General features: G+C 44.4%; 1 protein-coding gene across 12 annotated transcripts in view; it reads right to left on the bottom strand.

The window, feature by feature from the left end:
- Fryl (FRY like transcription coactivator) overlaps positions 1-19,468 on the bottom strand; it is a 229,478-nt gene that overhangs the window by 115,351 nt on the left and 94,659 nt on the right. For all 12 annotated transcript variants that reach the window (XM_052198950.1, XM_052198952.1, XM_052198951.1 and 9 more), the window contains one exon: positions 4,942-5,141. In XM_052198950.1, coding sequence (XP_052054910.1) covers positions 4,942-5,141 — 200 coding nt within the window. The remainder of the gene's footprint in view (positions 1-4,941; positions 5,142-19,468) is intronic.

Here is a 19,468-nt window from a genome sequence, read left to right as displayed (position 1 = left end):
CAAAATCAGCAGGTGACTAGCTAATATCTTTTCTTCCATCTTCTTTCTAGTCACTGACAATGGACTCAATGAATAAGTGAGGTTGGAAAGGCCTGGGTCATTAGCCAAGATCGATCCATCTTCTCTTAGCAAAAATTATTGGGTTGCCTAGCACGCAGGCTGCAATTTCAATCACTGCCTGCCCTTCCCGAATCTTCCTCCGAAAGTGAAAATCAAATTAGAGGCAGAAAAATCAAGCTCAGCTCCTCTTTGATGGCCTCTGTGGCCGCCTTCATTTTCGTGTCTGACGAGGGAATGAAAAGTCTGGTTCTGTCATTTCACTGTCAGGTTAGGCTCTTGCCCTTCTCTGCAGTAATACCACCCTGACTGACTTGAGCCAGGTCAGCACTGGCCCTGTAACAAGCCCCGGGTGCTGCCTGCTTAAACAAAGGCTGTGAGGGTTTCCTTTAAGAGCCCAGCTTACTCCCTCAAAGGGTAGAGAATCAACTGGCAAGCAGATGAAAGCACAGGGAAGGCACCTGAAGCTGTCTGCTACGCTCTTGTCATGGGCTTGGCCTATGTGTCTCCATTATCTTGATGCTATGGATTTGCAATCTATCTAGACCCAGACAGAAAGAAAAACTAAGCAGTCCAGGCCATTGACCTGGATAAGGAGGAATTGCTTTGGTATATGGGAGGGTCATGGGTAAAAATCTATAAGCTATGATGAAGACCGGGGGACACTTGTGGTGTGCCAGGGAGGATAAGCATCAATGCCTCTTCTTGCAACGCCTGATGAGGAACAGCCACATCCATGCTGTGATGGCACTTTGAAGGGTTTATTTATTTTCATCCCATGTGTATGAGTGTTTGGCCCGGGTGTATGTCTGTGCAGCTCACGTTAAGGACCTATTGCCACCAGAGACCAGAGGGGGTGTCACATTCTCTAGAACTGCAGTGGCAGATGGTTGTGGGCTGCCATGCATGCAGATACTGGGAACCAGATCAGGTCCTCTGCGAGAGCAGCCAGTGCTCCTGACTGTCGAACCATCTCTTCAGCCTCTCATAATGGACTTCACATGACCATTAAGTCTAATTTTGTGACCTCATTTTAAGATTGCGGAGCATATGGCCCTGAAAGAACCTGTTTTACAAAAGAGCACAAGAGCATCAGATGATTCTAGAGGAATTATTTGAACCTTGGCCTTGAACAGCGTCTCAGCAGCCCCGTATCTTCAAAGACACAACAGGGCCCCTTAGGGTTAAATTCAGTTAAAGTGTAAATTTCTTTGAAATTTACCTAAACCTCAGGCCACCCAGGTTCTTGGCATCATGTAACCTGCCCCAGAGAAGACACATAACCAACCATGATACAACACAGTAATATAGATGTATACATGTTCATGCATATTCATATACATCTGTGCACAAGTATATAAATACATATTGATACATGTTGTGGGGAGATTACTGTACGGCCCTTGCAGGCACATGTTATAGCAAAAACAAACACTTTAGCTTAGTGTAGAGCCACTGTGTTGGAGGGAGCAATGGGGAAATTCAGAAGGGTTAGCAGACTGCCAAAAAAAAAAGGCAAAAAAAAAAAAAAGAGAGAGAGAGAGAGAGAGAGTTTGGAGCACTTTAAATGGAAAGAAAATGCACAAAGGCTGCAGTGAAGACACCTGAGGTGGAGCAGTGACTCCTTGCAGCAACCACAAGTCTGGGAAGCCCCTAGAATGATTCAAATGGAACCTGAAGTTATTGATCCCCAGAGAGGGAACCAGTGCGGGATGGCGACATATCCGTGCTGTAGACCGGGAAAAGCCAACAGTGTGCAGAAGGAATCATGAGAACAGCCACTTCCTGAGGCTACACACTCTGGCACTGAGTCTGACCTAGGCAACCCTCCAGAATGACACCGGGTTTTACCAACTCAGAGGGGACAAGGAGCTGACTTAGAGGCTCGGTCGTGTTAGGTAGTCCTCTTGGGCATCCTTTCCCTCTCAAGACCTGAAGAATCTCAGAATTAAAATTCTTTCAAGAATATGGAGGGCTGGAGAGATAGCTCAGCGGTTAAGGGCACTGACCGCTCTTCCAGAGGTCCTGAGTTCAATTCCCAACAACCACATGGTGGCTCACAACCATCTGTAATGGGACCTGATGCCCTCTTTTGGTAGGTCTAAGACAGCTACAGTGTACCCACATACAAGAAATAAACAGATACATCTTTAAAAAAAAAAGAATATGGAAAATTCGAGACTCCATAGGACCATGACACGTGAAACTATTACCAAGAATTTTATGAAACAGGTAGTGTTTTTAAGTGTGTGGTGCAAGAAGAAAACTGAAGGTGGGTGACAGGACCTGGGTATTTGATACTCTATAGATCTCTCCTTGAAACTCCTCATGAGGTTTTTTTTTTCCTTTTTCTTTTCGTGTGTTGTTGTAGATGACTCCTATAGCCAGCTATTCGTCATATCATTAAAAGAGCATTGAAAAAAGAGAAATTGACATTTTGTAGATTCAGCATATTTATAATTAAAACCTATGGTTCTTAATTTTGTCTGTAAAGGTTTTATAATCCTTATGTCGTAAAACAAAACTCTTAACCTGGTGGTGCACACCTTTGATCCCAGCACTTGGGAGGCAAAAGAAGGCAGATCTCTGAATTTGAGGATGGCCTGGCCTATCTAGAGAGTCCCAAGACAGCCAGAGCTACAGAGTGTGACCCTGCCTCAAAAACAAAAACAAAAACAAAAACAAACCTAAAACCAAAACCGGGAAAAATTTATATGATGCACACGCTATCAAAATATGTATGTATTTATATGCTGGTATAAAAAAAGCATTAATTTGATTTGATATGTAAAATGGAATTCTGGAATGGTCTGAGCTGAATGGAGTGATACACACCTGGCTGATTTTTGGAACCGCACACCACATTACCTCATTAAGACTTTTGCCAAGTAGCTTCCTCTACTTACTGACTAGGAAGGAGCTCAGCTTGGCCATCAGGCCAGTGTCTAAGAACACTCAGAGCATGTGTGCTGACAGATGCCTCCCTCCACTTTCCTAGGGCATCAGCTTTGGTCTCTACTCTGTCCTGGGGAAACAGCCGACTGGAGGAGCCTACAGGTTCTGAAACCAACCTTACGTCTCAGTCCACCCACCACTCGCTGGCTTTGGTGTTAGCTGAGCACCTTGGTTACTCCCAGTTCCAGCTGACAGTGAACACTTACTCCTAATCCAGCTGGGTAGGAGTGAATGAATGACAGCAGTTATGGCCTCCATCTGCATCACAAGTGGTCTCCCCCTCCCCCAGCATCCCTGTGGCACGAGGAATTCATTATCCCAGTCAGGGTTCCTATGAGGCTTCATTGTCTTAGTCAGGGTTTCTATTCCTGCACAAACATCATAACCAAGAAGCAAGTAGGGGAGGAAAGGGTTTATTGAGCTTACACTTCCACACAGCTGTTCATCACCAAAGGAAGTCAGGACTGAACTCAAGCAGGTCAGGAAGCAGGAGCTGATACAGAGGCCATGGAGGGATGTTTCTTAATGGCTTGCTTCCCCTGGCTTGCTCAGCCTGCTCCCTTATAGAACCCAAGACTACCAGCCCAGAGATGGCACCACCCACAAGGGGCCATTCCACCTTGATCCCTAATTGAGAAAATGCCCCACAGCTGGATCTCATGGAGGCACTTCCTCACCTGAAGCTCCTTTCTCTGTGATAACTCCAGCCTGTGTCAAGTTGACACACAAAACCCGCCGATACAGGCACGTCCACTCCCTTCAAACCTAAAGGACCACCTAAAAGACCGCCTGTGCTTCCAGTGCCACCTGAACAAACTAACACCAAGGAGCTAAGACAGCTCTCTGACAGACCAGGCTGCCCTACCAACAAATCCAACATCCTTGTTCTGTTTACCTCGGACTGTCTACAAACTGGGGATGTTATTTCTAGTCAGCTCTTCATTTCTTTTGATATCATGTGTTTTCTCAGCTTCGAGATAGGTGGGAGATGCCCACTTTTACACTTACTGCTGTCTCTTAGGAGATCTCCCAAAGAATTCCTGGCCACCCATCAAGCAATTCCACAGGGGTAGATCGCCAGTAAGTCTAGTTGGAAAAAATGTTCCAATTCACCTAACCTCAGGAGGCTCCTGTGTGTGTTACCTTCTATTCCCTGAAATCCCAAACAATGGCAACTCTTAGCTGTAACTCCAGGACTGCTCATATTAAACACATGTCAAATGCTATAGATTCTTTTTTTATTGCTTTCTCTTCTACGTTTCTGGCCCTGGTTCAGGCTCCCAGCCTGAAGCGCATACGACTCTCTCCTCGGGTATCTAGCCGCCATGCTGTTTCCCATCCTGCCGGTTTATGACTCTACAGAATCTAACCTAAACATTTATTTTTGATCGTTCTCCTCATCACAGCCTCCAATCGCATCTCTGAGTGTTTCTCATGTATTGTAAATGTAAAATATATATAGCTCAGCTATGGTGGCACGTGTCCACAGTCCTGGCACTTTGAGGGGATAGCAGGACCCAGAGTTCAGGGTCATCTTTGACTACAGAGCAAGCTCAAGACTGACCTGAACTAGATCTTGACTTCAAAAATAAAATAAAAAAAGAAGATGTTCACTAATTTAAGTTGGCTATTGTCTTTACGACAACCTGTAGAATAGTCCAAATTCCCTTTTCTTCTATTTCCTGTGGTACTTTATCTGGACACATGATCCCCCCCCACACACACACATAGCCATTCCTTTCTCTTAGTGATTTCCAAAATTTCATCAAAGTGGATTCTGAAGCCACTGCCGCTGTCTGGATTAGCCCTTTACAACAATCCTAGCCCTTAATGTGGTCAAGTGCATCATTCCCTTTGGAAAATTCGTATTATAGCAGCTAATGCAAAAGGAAAAAAAATAAAATAAGATTTATGGCTGGTTCTACTCACCAAGGGTTCAGCCATTACAACTTCAATTTTCTTTTCAGCTTGAACAGCAAATTCTGCAAAGAGGCTCTTGATGACATATTCACCAGGCTTGACATCGGGGTCAATCGTGATGCTTGACATGATGGTACTCTTTCTTCCCAGAGAGGAATGGAAGTTGGAAGCGGCACAGAACTTATTCACTTTGCTGACTGGTGCTGAAGCTAAAAGCCAGAGACACAGAAGAGTCCTGTATTAATAACCAGCTCCGTGGGGCCTGAACCTCCTGCATGTACCTCAGTGAAATCAGCCCCTCAGCCCCTCCCAGATGGCCCAGTCTCGGATGTCCTCCTACACAGTTCTCTTTCACATTTGCCGGTCTGATGCCTACCTAACACATCTGCAGTGTAGTCAGGCATCACGGTTACTAGGTAGTGGCTATTTCTCCACTTTTCACTCGTGCGGTTTCAAAACATCAGGCGTTCTCGTTTAATTTGTTTTGGCCTAGATGGTTCCCATGTACCTAGAAATAGTGCCTAGCACACTTCAGGTGCACAACAAATATTTATGGAACAACTAGATGTCAGTGTCTAAAGTGGTGGTTCTCAACCTATGGGGTGTGACCTCTTTGGCAAACTTCTATCTTCAAAACTAGTTATGATTGACGACAGCAGTGAAATTACATTTTTGAAGCAGCAATGAAAATAATTTTATGGTTGGGGGCTATCACAGCTTGAGAAACTGTATTAAAGGGACACAGCATTAGGAAGCTTGAGAGCCACTGGTCAGGAGAAATGAAGGAAATACGATAAATACATGAAACAGGAACAGGATGAGGAGCCGGAAGATGCTACCTCGGAAGGCACACACGTGGGGGCTTCATTAAAGGAGCTACAGCTAGCTACAGGCCTGAATGATGACGAAGGGGGCAGAACACCCAAGACTGAACACGAGCGAGCAACAAGACCGAGGGCGGGCGCAGAGGTAGAGGGAGATATGAGGGGCGCTCAGAACACAGACAGCCCTTAGGACTCCGTGAAGAACATTTAATGGAAAGTATTAAGGTGAGGACGGATGGGATCTGACTTGTCCTTACACATCTCTCTGGCTTCTCTGGAGAAGAAGTCTGAGGAACCTAACCACAGCACCGGGGATGCCAGTCCAGACTACAGTGAGATGGCTGGAACTTGGGCTAAGAGGAGGCTGGAGGAAAAGGCTCGGAGCCTTGTCCAGTATTTGTGGTACTGAGGTGAGGAGCAGGAATCGGCAGTAACCCACCATACCTTCTCTTAAGTCACCTGGGGGATGCTGTGACAGTCCGCTCTGATGGGATGAAGCATATCTGCCAAGCAGCACGAGTCCCATCGTGCGTGGTGGAAAGAGCGTTAACTTTCATCATTCTCGCCTGTAACTCATCCAGCCATGCTCGGCTTCCCAGCTTCAGGCTAACGAAGGCTGTATTCTAACTCTGGTTTGTGTGGCTTCTCCTGGCCTAGTGTCCCACAGACCTTTGGAATCCACAAGCCTGTGCTTCTTCCTAACCTGCCCTTTAGCTCCTGCCTTCTCTGTATAAGGAACTGTCATACAGGAGTTAACCCCAGCCCTGAAAGGGGGGGCACAGAACGCAGGTAAACACTGAATAGTTGTGGATGTACTCGTCATTTCAGGACATCAAATTTGTTTTAAAACAATACACAAATTTGAAAGCCATATGGCATCTTTAAGTCAAAGAAAAGACTATTTTAATTAGGCATAGCAGCACACGCTTGTGTTCTAGTAATCCGAGGGAGAAGGTAGTTATGGTCACAAGTTCAAGATCAGCAGGGGTGGGAAAGCTGTTGCTAAGTGAGCCTAGGCCACATGGTGGTGGTGGCGAGGGTGTCACGAACCTTAGAAAGCCTACTCTGTAAAACACAGTATATAAAGACACAGGCGTTTGCAACAATAATCCAAAGATTATTGCAAACTGTTAATATCGAATCTAACAACAAGTGCCTCTTATTAGCACCGAGTTAAAAATACATTTCGTACTCTAGAATTAAAACTGTATCACAAAAAATAATCTGAGACAAAAATCCACAGTCCTTGGAACACAGCATACATTATCTCAAACAATGGCCTGCTTGTCTACGATGTGTCACGACATGACATTGTGTATTTATCAAGAGGGGAATCTATTAACCAGTGTCACTGTGGACAGCGTCGGAGATCTTAAATTTTTAAAAATTAGTTTCAGCCCCTTAAGAGTCAAAGACACAGCTCATCTCAAATGGGCCCTCTATCCGCTTTTAAAATGATCATGAATAAACGGACCAAGGCAGAGTTCTCAACCTGTGGGTCCCAAACCCTCTGGCAAACCTCTAGCTCCAAAAATATTTACATGATGATTCATAACAGTAGTGAAATTACAGTTGTGAAGAAGCAAAAATAAATAAATAAATAAATAAATAAATAAATAAATAAATAACTTCATGGTTTGGGGTCACCACAGCATGAGGAACTGTACTCAGTGTTAGGAAGGATGAGGACCACTGCTTTAAGTTTCATGACTGTGCAGTGAAAGACATTTGTCAAGGAAGTCAAGGCTCCAGGGAAAACTTCATTTCTAACTTAAAACCTCAAACTTTCTCCAACACCAAGTGTTTATGATTATAACTTATTATTATGTTGTATTTATTATTCCAAAAATGAAAGGGGGAAAAGTATCTTCCTGCTAAAATTTCAGGTCATTAAACATCCCAATAGAGAGTTAGAAAAGAACTTATTTTTATAGCCCTGTTTACAGCACAAGCAAATGAAATGATATGATTCAGAAATACCAAGTGTGAGTGAATACAAAATACAACATCAGATTTAAGACAACAACAAAAATATATACAGGAAACTAAAGCAAAACTCAGAAGAATCCTTGGAACGCGTTACACAGAGACTAAACCACTTTGAAAGCCAACCCAAAACACAAGCGAAATTTAGGTAGAAAACTACCAATACCTTCCCATAGAAAACAGAAGATGATCAACAAGGATGGAGAATAAATAAATAGAACCCAATAGGCACACAAAAAAAAATACTCACTTTTACCAGTTTTCTGATAATAAGTAGGATCTGGACAACATTTATCATCTGTCTAGGAGGACCAGGCTGAGCAAGCCGTGGGGAGCAAGCCATCAGCTGAGCTCCTCAGGGTTTCTCCATCCTCCTCCTGCGGTGCTTGGCTTCCTACCCTGGCTTCTCCCAGAGAGGGACAGTTAACTGGAAGTGTGAGTGAATTTGAACCGTTTACCTACCCTGATGCTGCTTTTTGGTCATGGTGTTTTATCACCCCAACAGAAACCCTAACCCAGATGCTCGGTGACACTTGACCACTTGAATTAAATATTTTATAAAGTCAAATTAGGAGGATTGTGTTTTCTTAGTACTTAAAGCTTTAATTGTGTCTGTATATGTCTGTGTGAGTGTGTGTGCCCACGAGTACAGTGCTCACGGAGCCTCTAAGAGGGCGCTGGATTCCCTGGTGCTGGACTTGCAGGTGGTCGTGAGACACCCAATGTGGGTGGTAGGAACTGAATTCATATCCTCTAGAAGTGCACAATGAACTTGTAACCACTGAGTCATCTCTCCAGACCAAATAGTAGTGTTTCTCTACATGCCATTATATAATTCTACCCACGAAGGAATAAAATAACATAAAAAATAGCATAAAAGTGTTAAGTCTTACGAACATGGTCTGGGCACTGAATTACAAACAGAAAAATCCAATGTCACATTAAACACTCTTTAGATATAACCCCACTAACCATGAATTGCTACTAGCTATGTTAGGATAAAACAACACTTGCATGGTTGATATTTTGGCATTTCTGTTTTCTCTTAAGCTTGAAATAAAATATAATTACTAGTATTTTTATATAGTTTACTCTCTATAGCACTGTGCTGATATATTACATACAACAAAACAGCTGTCATATTAAAACAACACTTCTTATCCCCTGAATTCAAATTCAGGCAAAGGCAAAGGCCAAGTAGGAAGAGCCGTAACCCTTGACCCCGGTGTATTTCTGGGGTCATTATAACAATGGACTTCAGGGTTCTTTGCACAAGTGGCTCAATAGGTAAAGTGCTTGCTGCTCAAGCACGGGGACCAGACTTCAACGCACAACACGCATGTAAAAGCATGCACCACCCATGTAATAGGTGCACTGGGATGCCAGTGCTGGGGTGGGGGAATGGGCAAAAATGGGTGGATCCCTGCAGCTCCCTGCCAGCCAGCCTGGCTGAAACCAGTTATCTCCAAGTTCAGAGAGAGAATCTTTCTCAAAAATAAGCTGGGAGGTAATCAAGGAAGACATCTGACCTTTGTCATGAAGGTGCCCCGGAGGCGGGGCCTCCACCCTCCCTGCCACTCAAGGGCAGCTTGGCTGTGTTGGTTATGGTGACTGCGAGCAAGCTGTTGCTGTAAACAGTGTGCAAGGTGTGGTGTGGATGTGTAGTTTAGTTCCTGCAGGCGAAAACCATGAACGACAATGATGGGTGTCACCGTTGTAAGAAACTAACTAAAGGCTACCTTCCCAAGCCATTGCACGTCTTAACACTGACCTCTGGTCTTTACACACACATTTATGTACTCACACACAGTGTGCATGCATACAAATACATAAGCGCAAAGACTACTATAACTCAGAAACATCCACTACACATATTTATATAGAGGCTTATTTGGCACAGAAATCTAATGGTGCCATAGAGTTGCCTACTAATATGATCATTATTGCTTATAGCATCTAACAGTAAGTTTTGATGACACTTAGGGAGGAAGAGGAAGAAGAAGAAGAAGAGGAGGAAGAGGAGGAAGAGGAAGAAGGGGAGGAAGAAGAGGAGGAAGAAGAGGAAGAAGAAGAGGAAGAAGAGGAGGAGGGGGAGGAGGAGGAGGAGGAGGAGGAGGAGGAGAAGAAGAAGAAGAAGAAGAAGAAGAAGAAGAAGAAGAAGAAGAAGAAGAAGAAGAAGAAGAAGAAGAAGAAGAAGAAGAAGAAGAAGAAGAAGAAGAAGAAGAAGACTTTGCAAATCAAAAGCAAACCTAAGCCAGAGATATTTCATGGACACCAATGAACTGACTCGAAAAGTTTGTATAGCAAGAAAAATATCTCAGAAACAGCCAGCACAATGTGGAAGGAGAGTGAAGTCCAGGGCGAACACTACCTGGTTTCAGGACTTATTATAAATCTCCAGTAATCAAAGCATTGTGTTATTGGCAAAGGAACAGACAAACAGCTCAGTGGGACAGAACAGACAGTCCAGAAATAGAATAGCCCACACAAATATAGTCAACTGATCTTTGACAAGGGAGCAAAGAAAAGGCAACAAGAAGAAAGACTTTCCAACAACTGTGGCTGGAACAACTAGCCACCCACATGTTTAAGGGGGGAAAAAAGCAAAAGAAGTTAAACAGAACTTTTACCTTCAATAAAAAAAAAAAATCACTGAAAACGGAACACAGAGACCTAAACATAAAATTCAAAAAGTATATAATCCCTGGAAGATAGAAAAATGTAGGTGATCTTGAATTTAGTTGGGGCTTGTTATATACACACCAAAATCAAGACACGTGAATGGAAAGAAAAATTATTAAACAATGCAAAAAATCAGTGATGAGGATGAAAAGGCTATCCCCAAGAAGAAAAAAATCTAATAAAGGATTTATATGCAAAATACATAAACAACAACAACAGTAAGTAAAACAGCCTGACTTGGAGCTGGAGAGATGGCTCAGCGATCAAGTGTATTGAGTGCTCTTCCGAAGGTCCTGAGTTCAAATCCCAGCAACCACATGACGGCTCACAACCATCCATAAGATCTGACATAATGAGATCCGACACCCTCTTATGGTATGTCTAAAGACAGCTACAGTGTACTTACGTATAACAATAAATAAATCTTTAAAAATAAATAACAACAACAACAAAAAAAAAACCCAACCTGACTTAAAAACAGGCACTTCACAGAGGAGACAGAAATGGTGTGTGAGAGGCACTCATCTGGTAAGTGTCCAGGAACTGCCAAGGATACGCAACCACTGGAGTGGCAGAGCTCCCAAGCAGACCACTGCTGAAGGAGGAAAAGGAACAAACAGAAAACTCACTGCTGGCGGGAATGTAAGACGGGGCAACGGCTTGGGAAGGTAGCCTTTCGGTAGCTTCTTACAACAGTGATACCCATCCTTGTTGTCCATGGTTTTCACCTGCAGGAACTAAACTACAGGTCCACACCATACCCTGTACGCCATCTACAGCAATTTGCAACAGCTTGCTTGCGGTCACCAAAACAGTCACAGCCAAGCTGCTTTTGAGTGGGAGGGAGGGTGGAGGCATCCACACGAGGGACACCACTCAGGGCACTTACATGACACTAGCCACTGAAAAGAGAATATGTTTAAAATTAGTACACTGTTTACTTATTGTGTGTGTGAGGGAGGGTGTGTGTGTCACCAGTCACTGCACCCATGTGGAGGTCAGAGGGCAACCCATGAGAGTCAGTTCTCTCCTTTGACCTTGTAGACTCTAAGTAATGAATGAACTTGGGTCATCAGGCTTTACCCACTGAGCTATCTTGCCTTCCAAGATTCCTGGGGGAACTGCACTGAATGTACCCCTCCTTAGCTGAAGAATAAACTGATTCATTCTCTCTCTCTCTCTCTCTCTCTCTCTCTCTCTCTCTCTCTCTCTCTCCCCCCTCCCTCCCTCCCTCTTTTCAAGACAGGGTTTCTCTGTGCTGTTCTCGACCTCCCTATAGACTATGCTGGCCTCAAACTCACAGAGATCCACCTCCTGAGTGCTGAGATTAAAGGCCTGCATGGCCACCACCACTAGCCGTCTAACTAGTTCCAAATTACCATCACTTCACCTGGGAGACGAGGCTCTGGCGCATGAGACCCCGTCTTAGGTTCTCAGAACTTGCGACTTGGAACCTTATTTCCCCAGAACTCGCAATCGCTATGCATCCTGCTCTCCTCTATGTCCCACGGGGACCCTTAACACACGCACGCATCAGACTTCCGGTTGGGTCTTTCTACTTCTTTACAGTGAAAAGGGCTAAAAAGAGAGAGAGTGAGGCTCACCACTATGAGAAACAGCTACCTGTACTCACTCTGTTGTAACTCTTTTTGTTCATTTGTTTATCCCACTTTAGTCTGTCATACGCCTGAAAGTGTCTTTGGCTACTAATACAGATTGTCTCTCCCAAGACTTAACCAGTTCTACTGGGTTTGTTTACTGAGATTTAGTCCTGGCTTTACCACCATTAAAAAAAAAAATCCATGCTTGAGATAGTGTTAACATCTCCTGGCACATATATTCCTACATACCAAATTCACTGTCAGTCACATCACCATGGCGGTACATATCTTACCCATTAACTTGGGGGGAAAAACCTGGCATCTTTATAATATAAAAAGTCTGTGGAGCCAGTTTGGTACACAGCTTTAATCCCAACATTCAGAGACTGAGACAGTCAGACAGATATGTATCTCTGTGAGTTTGAGGCCGGTTTGGTCTACATAGTGAGTTCCAAGCAAGCAGGGGCTATATAGTGAAACCCTCTCCTCATTTTTTGGGGAAAAAAAAAGGAGAGACTGAAGGAAAGGCCAACCAGTGACCATCCCAAGTTAGATCCATCCTATGGGTGGGCACCAAACCCTGAGACTATTACTATGTTGTGCTTACAGACAGGATCCTAGCTCTACCAGCAGCTGACTGAGACATATACAGATACTTCCAGCCAACCATTGGACTGAGGTCAGGGATCCCTATGGAAGAGTTAGGGAAAGGTTTAAAGGAACTGAAGGGGACAGCAAAACTATAGAAGACGTAGAGTCAACTAACACAGACTCCTCAGAGCTCCCAGAGACTAAGCCACCAACCTCAGAGCATACATGGGCTGGTCTGTGGGCCAGGCACGGATGTAGCAGAGAGGCCTGCCTTGTCTGGCCTCAGTGGGAGGGATGGATGCGTTAATCCTGTAGAGACTTGATGCTCCCAGGGAAGGAGGATGGGGTGGGGTGGGAGCCACACTCTCAGAGGCAAAGAAGAGGAGGGATGATGAGAACTCTGGGAAGTGGGACTAGGAGCGGGGGTAACATTTGGGATGTAATAAAATAATTTTAAAAAATTAAATGAAAAAAAATGAAAAAAATATTCAGAAGCTGGCACGTTCCCCACTAAGAACATGTATCTATAGCTTATTAATTCTGATCCCTAAATACTCTGCTGTTATTGGGTATGAATGAAATCATTTCCCCTCACTAGTTAGTTCAATGGTTTTCTTCTCACTCAGCTGTGAGTGACAGCAAAAACAAAACTTTTCGCTTGTTCTACTAACAGCCGTTTCAAAAATGTTTATTTATCCTAATCTAAACTATTCCCACTAAAAACAGTTTCTAAACATAGAAGTCCTGGGACATCTCTGGCATGTGTTCAAAGTTTTTCACTTCAAGTCTACCACAGAAAGATTCTATAGACTGAAACTCTACAGGAAGATGACCAGTCTTCTAAATAGCCCATTATTTAGCCTGCTGGAGACTCCCAGTCAGAATGTTCTTGCCTCCTTACGACTTCCGAAGCTCGGCTCAGAAACCATTCTAAACAAGGCAGTATTTAGGGAATATGCTGGAGGTCGGGGAGGGGGGCCCCACAGTTAGCTGAGAGCTGTCCAGCAGGTGATGCCTGCAGGGAGAGTCAGCTAGCTCTCTTCAGGGCGTAGCTCTTGGGAGGTTGCCAACGCTCTAGTGGCTGGTACCACACCCTGGAGTGTGAGAACAGCCCTAAACAGATTCAGGTGGTATTAACAAGAAGAAAACACACATACACACACACACACACACACACGTGTGTGTGTGTGTGTGTGTGTGTGTGTGTGTTTGGAAAGGGTCTGGGATAAAGGCTGAAGCAGGGGGATTGTAAGCTGGCAGCCTGTGTCACCCAGTGAGCCCTGATCTCAAAGTAAAAGGAAATTTACAGCTTGGCTAGAAAAGCAGCGCATGCCACAGTCCAGGTAAGCGGGGTGTGGTTGCTAGCCCCAGCCAGGTAAGCGGGGTGTGGTCCCTAGCCCCAGCGAAGGCACAGAGAAGCCAATGGGTTTGCAAGGCCAATGGCCATTGTAAGGTTAGAAAAGCAGCAATGCAAATCTGTTCCAAGGACTTTCCTGGGTAGAGTGCTTTTCAGGACAAAGCCAGGGTTTGGGAGGGGGTGGGGTGTTTGCCCTCCACGAATGCCCTGTAAAATGTTCCGAGGATGCTGTGGCTGTGGTTTCAGCAGGCATCGGTACAACTGGTACTGACAGCAGAACCTGGCACCTTCCACATGATGCTGGCTGAGCACGCCCTCGGAATGCAAGAGTTACATACAGGGTTACTAGGGCAGCTGCCACTAAGGTTCCAGTGGACGGTCTGAGTAGGGTCAAAGAGTGAGCAGTAAAACCCTTCAGCTAGCTCACAGCGGGGTGGACTGCGGGAGTCTTGATAGCCCAAGGATGCACAGATGTTGGCAGACAACAATACCTACTATGGGAAGCTGCAGACAACCTGCAAAACCTGTCCAAGAGATAAGGCATACGCAATGAGTGAGGCCCATGAGACAGGGCAACCAAACCCTTGGGAACCAATCCCCAGAAAGGCCCCCAGCCCACAAGGAGCTGTAGGAGTTAAAGCTTGCTCTGCTGCTGTTCTAGTCTTGCCTGGGGCCAGCACCTCTAAACCATTTTCTTCCTATTTCTGGCTTCTGAAATAGCTCACTCTGTGCCTGTCCAGACACATAGCTTAGAAGTATATATTTCTGTTTGAGGTTTTTTTTTGGTTTTGTTTTGTTTTGTTTTGTTTTGTTTTGTAGGAGCTCACAGTTGACTTTTGCCTTCAGTTTCAGAGGAGACCATGAAACTGGACTTTAGGGCAAAGTTGGAACACACTTTACACTGTGGCATAGATATAAACCTCCGGGACTGGAATAGGAAGGCTATGGCTTAGATGTTAAATATGTTAAGGGCTTGGTTCAAAGGGTGGCGGGCACTGTTAAAGGAAGGCACAGCAGCTCAACCAGAAGCATTCTTGGTCCTCTCTTGGTTTCCACCTTACCATGTGACCCTAACAGAGGCCCAGACACCGTGGACTAACCCAGCCATGTTCTTTCTCTTTATAAGAAGTTGGCTCAGGAGTTTTGTTATTATGATGAAAAGCTGTGTGACATAGGCTTCAAGGCATAAAACCAATTTCTATTAAACATAGAAACAAAATGAAGATGCTGATTTTTGCTTCATTATTCTACACCATCTTTGAGGCTATATGTAATGTAAGTAAATGCAACAGTATGGGAAATTTGTCCAGGCAACAGTGGTATACCCTTTAATCCCAGCACTTGGGAGGCAAAGGCAGGCTGAACTCTGTGAGTTCAAGACCAAGTCTGGTCTACAGAGAGAGTTTCAGGATAGCCAGGACTATACAGAGAAACCCTGTCTTGAAAAAACAAACAGAGAGAGAGAGAGAGAGAGAGAAAGAGAATGAAAATGAGAATTGAATCATTCTTATAAATATTTAAATAAAATAGAACTTTCTATACTATAGTTATCATGAAATAAGGATAGTTTTTCTTTTTTAAATCTTTCACTCACAAAATAGAAAATAAATGGAGAAAGTTTATCTTTGAACTCTGCCTGGCTGTGTCCCGTACACGTGCTGCCCTCAGTTTTGGTCAGAGAACCTTCTTCAGGAGCAAACTGTGGTTATGGCAAAGACTCCTAACTAGTCAAAGTGCTAAGGATAAGAGACTGGGAGTCTCAGGCATAAAGATGACACTGTACCAAGGCTCAGGGGCCACCCGGAAAGAAGAGGCAGGAAGGAGGACTGAGGAGGAGGAGGAGGAGGAGGAGGAGGAGGAGGAGGAGGAGGAGGAGGGTGGGAAGTGGCACCTTCTGTGTGTGACGTGACCACTGCGCTCATGAACACACAGCAGTCATGGTTCCCTGTACAAGATCAAGCCAGTCACGCTGGGAGAGGGGTGGGGAGGAGAGAAGGCGCTCATAACGGGGAGTCACGCCTTTGGAGACTTAACTATGGACCGGTTGTGTGGCCCCCCACGGATGACGTCACCCTATTGCACATACTGGCAGCACTGACTGGACCCCGGTTATGTTTTCAAAAATGAAGAGGACATGAAGCTGGGGGTAGGACATGTTGGTGGGGAAGGTCAGGGGTGACTGAGAGGCAGAGGAGTTGACTGGATCAAAATACACTATATACATGAACGGGATTCTCTATAAGTGAAAAATATCATATACTTCTTTTAAAAACTCATAAAACTTATAAGAATGATACATGGAAATCACAAGGATTTCTCAAAGGGCATAAAAGAACAGAACACAAGGAGAGATATTTTAGATAAGATGATTTAACAGAAGTGCCAATAACCCACAAAAATCAACATATTAGCATAATTTCAATTAAATTTTCTACATGATTTCTGTCTAGGTAATGTTGGAGAAAACTATTAGTGTCTAGGGGAATTAATTTCCAAGACATGCCATGGAAGTTCTTAAAAAATGCAAAGAATAGCCAGGCATCCTTATATATAATACTAGCAGCTCACACCTTCAGTTCTACTATTTGGAAGGCAGAGGCGGGCAGATATCTCTGAGTTCAAGTCAACCCTAGTCTACACAGTGAGTTCCAGAACAGCCAGGGGTACACAGAAGAGACCCTGTTTGAAAAAACAAAACATGAATACTTTCTAAAGCTGGTAACAGTATGATTATAATAAAAATACAGCAATAATCAAAATAAGACTGTCAAAATCCTACAGATCATATATTCAAATACTAAAGTACAAACGGACATGAAGTTTAAAATTAATTTCTCAAAGCCTTACAGGCAATTATGAGGTTTCGAGAATAATCCAGGCAAGAAAGGACTACCAAAGTAGGAAAAAAAATTCCATTTATTTTAAGAAATGTTATCTGGACTCACAAGAGAGGTGAGCAGGCCAAGGTTCTTCTCCTCAGGCCCGATCCCTGGGACCCACAGGGGAGAGGGACAGGGAGAGTGCCACGCCTGGCAGCCATTGTCTGACTACAATGCTCTAACTGAGAGGCACGTCCCCACACACACCAACAAATAAATGGAATGTAATGAGAACGACTCCAAAACTGCATCTAGCCATGCAAGCCACTGAAAATACTTAAGGTAAGCCATGCCACAAACAGGAAAGGGCAAATTTGGAAAAGTGCTTATACATGACAGAAAATCTAAAGCATTCAGTGATCTACTTATAGTAAGAAAAAGGGAGAGCCGTGGAGAAGAACCCGGCAGCAGGTGGGCAGAACTTCCATGAAGAAAAAAGCGTGAAGCAAAACAAACATGGGGGGAGGGGGTGGATTACCAAACTTAGAATCACCCATGCGGGAAATGCAAACTACCCTAGTAATGATATGTAACTCTCTCTCTCTCTCTCTCTCTCTCTCTCTCTCTCTCTCTCTCTCTCTGTGTGTGTGTGTGTGTGTGTGTGTGTGTGTGTATGTGAATATATTTATCAGATTGGCAGATAGTAAACAGAATAATTGTAGCTACTGTGGGAAAGATGCAAGGAATTAAAGACTTCGCACACTGCTGACTGAGGCAGAATGCTGCCTAAGCGCTGCCGCTGCACAGATCGTGAGCATGCTGACCCTGCAGCCACCTGCACATTTCTCCACACAACCTTCAAATGAGCATTCGCTCTCCGTGAGCTTAGAGGACAGCAAGCCACCCGGAGCCAGCCGTAGGTAGCATTACCGCCCACTCGGTGCGTTCCTCGTGGTAAATCAGCAGCCTCCTAAGAAGAATCTATCCGTAGCATTATTAATTATTACCCTGCCACCCTCTGAGAGACATTTCAGATCCACACTCAGACATTCTGGCCAAGCTCAGTCTCCCGACTTAATGCTCGGCTCTGTGGGCCAAGCCTGTCAATGTCTTAAACCAGAAACAAGACTCAGCAGAGGTCCTGGCATCCGAAGTTTCTGGAAGCTCCTAAAACGGAATGTAAGTGGGACCATTGACTTATGCTGATCTAAAGAAGAGCAACGGCTCCGGAGGATGATTTCATTTAAGATTAATTTCGATCACTATGTTTCTAAAGTTCCATAAAGACAGAAACCTATCATACAGTACCACAGGGGACTCCCGCCAGGCCGCCCCCGGGATATTTAAATAACTGTCGTGGAGCATAGCCCAAGCACGAAAAACAAGAGACCAGTAAGACACGAGACAAATAGGGTTCTCTTATTTCATAGTAGAATTCTTGATGAATTGACTTTTTTGAGGTTTTAACCATTTTTATTACTGTCTATAGTTAATGCCCAATCCTCCTCTGCCTGTTATGTGTGATTTCAAGGGGCAGGGTTTCAATTATATACTCTAAAATGCTTATTAATTCTTCTCTGCAACCTATATGAATTCTAAATGTAATCTACTTAGCAATTCTACTGGAAGCTACCTATTACTCTATTTTTCAAACTGGACTGTGGGGCAGGGGTGTGTTCATAGTCACACCTAGGAAGTACACACACACACACACACACACACACACACACACACACACACACGTGTGCTGGGATCATGGGATCATAGGCAGCTATCACACCTCCCTGGCTTTCCTGTGGACTCTGGGGACCAGAACCTGTGCCCCTGCTTGCATGGCAAGGACTTGCCAGTCCCCTGGGGCTCACTTAGTCATGATACCCTCTGGGCTTCCTCCAGGAGGTGAGGGACAGACCGCTTTCTGCCCAACCACACAAGAGGCCCTGTGTACCAACCACAGCAGTGGCTGTGTAAATCACATCAATAACCTTATCTTTGAGCACACCCAAGGCCACTCTATTGAAATCGGTCTCTCCCTGTCTCCCTATATTAAAAATGACTCATTCATATCCTGTTCCAATGTTTTATGAGAAACATCTTAAATAAAAAGGTGCTCATTCATTCTATGGAGTGGAGGGCTACATTTTCTATTACACTGTCAGCCAGGCATCTGCTAAAAGTTGTTATGCATCTCCTCATTCTTTACGAAGGTCTCAGCCAAGTCAGCCACCACCGCTCCAGCCTCCTGCACTTGATATCCCTTCTTTCCACCTACTTACGCTTCTCCTGGAGCTCTCCAGGGGCACTCACTGGACCAGAGAAGCCCCTAACTGAAATATGAATAATTAAAGGAACTTAGCTAAAGCGTGTAGGTGTGAGGGACTGGAGGTCAGACAAGGGGGTCTTAATGTTCCTTAGGTTATCTGAACCTTAAAGGAAGAAAAAGGAAAGGAAAATCAGAAATCTGTCAACTGATGGATGGATATTCGACATGCGGTATCGTCACTGTGTAAAAGTATGTTTTTATTCTCCTGCTGTAATTTTTGTCTCCCGGGCTTGCTGCCTCTGCCTGTTAACCTAGGCCTAGTCCCGGAAGTTTCTACCCTCTGTTCAATCTTATCTAGGCCTAGAATGTTTCCAGTCTCTGAGACTTGCTTCTGAATAAACTCACCCTTTCTT

The sequence above is a fragment of the Apodemus sylvaticus genome, chromosome 11 (genome assembly GCF_947179515.1).
Source record: "Apodemus sylvaticus chromosome 11, mApoSyl1.1, whole genome shotgun sequence".
Taxonomy (NCBI): domain Eukaryota; kingdom Metazoa; phylum Chordata; class Mammalia; order Rodentia; family Muridae; genus Apodemus; species Apodemus sylvaticus.
Note: the sequence above shows the minus strand (reverse complement) of the source record. Positions and strands in the feature narration are given on the sequence as shown.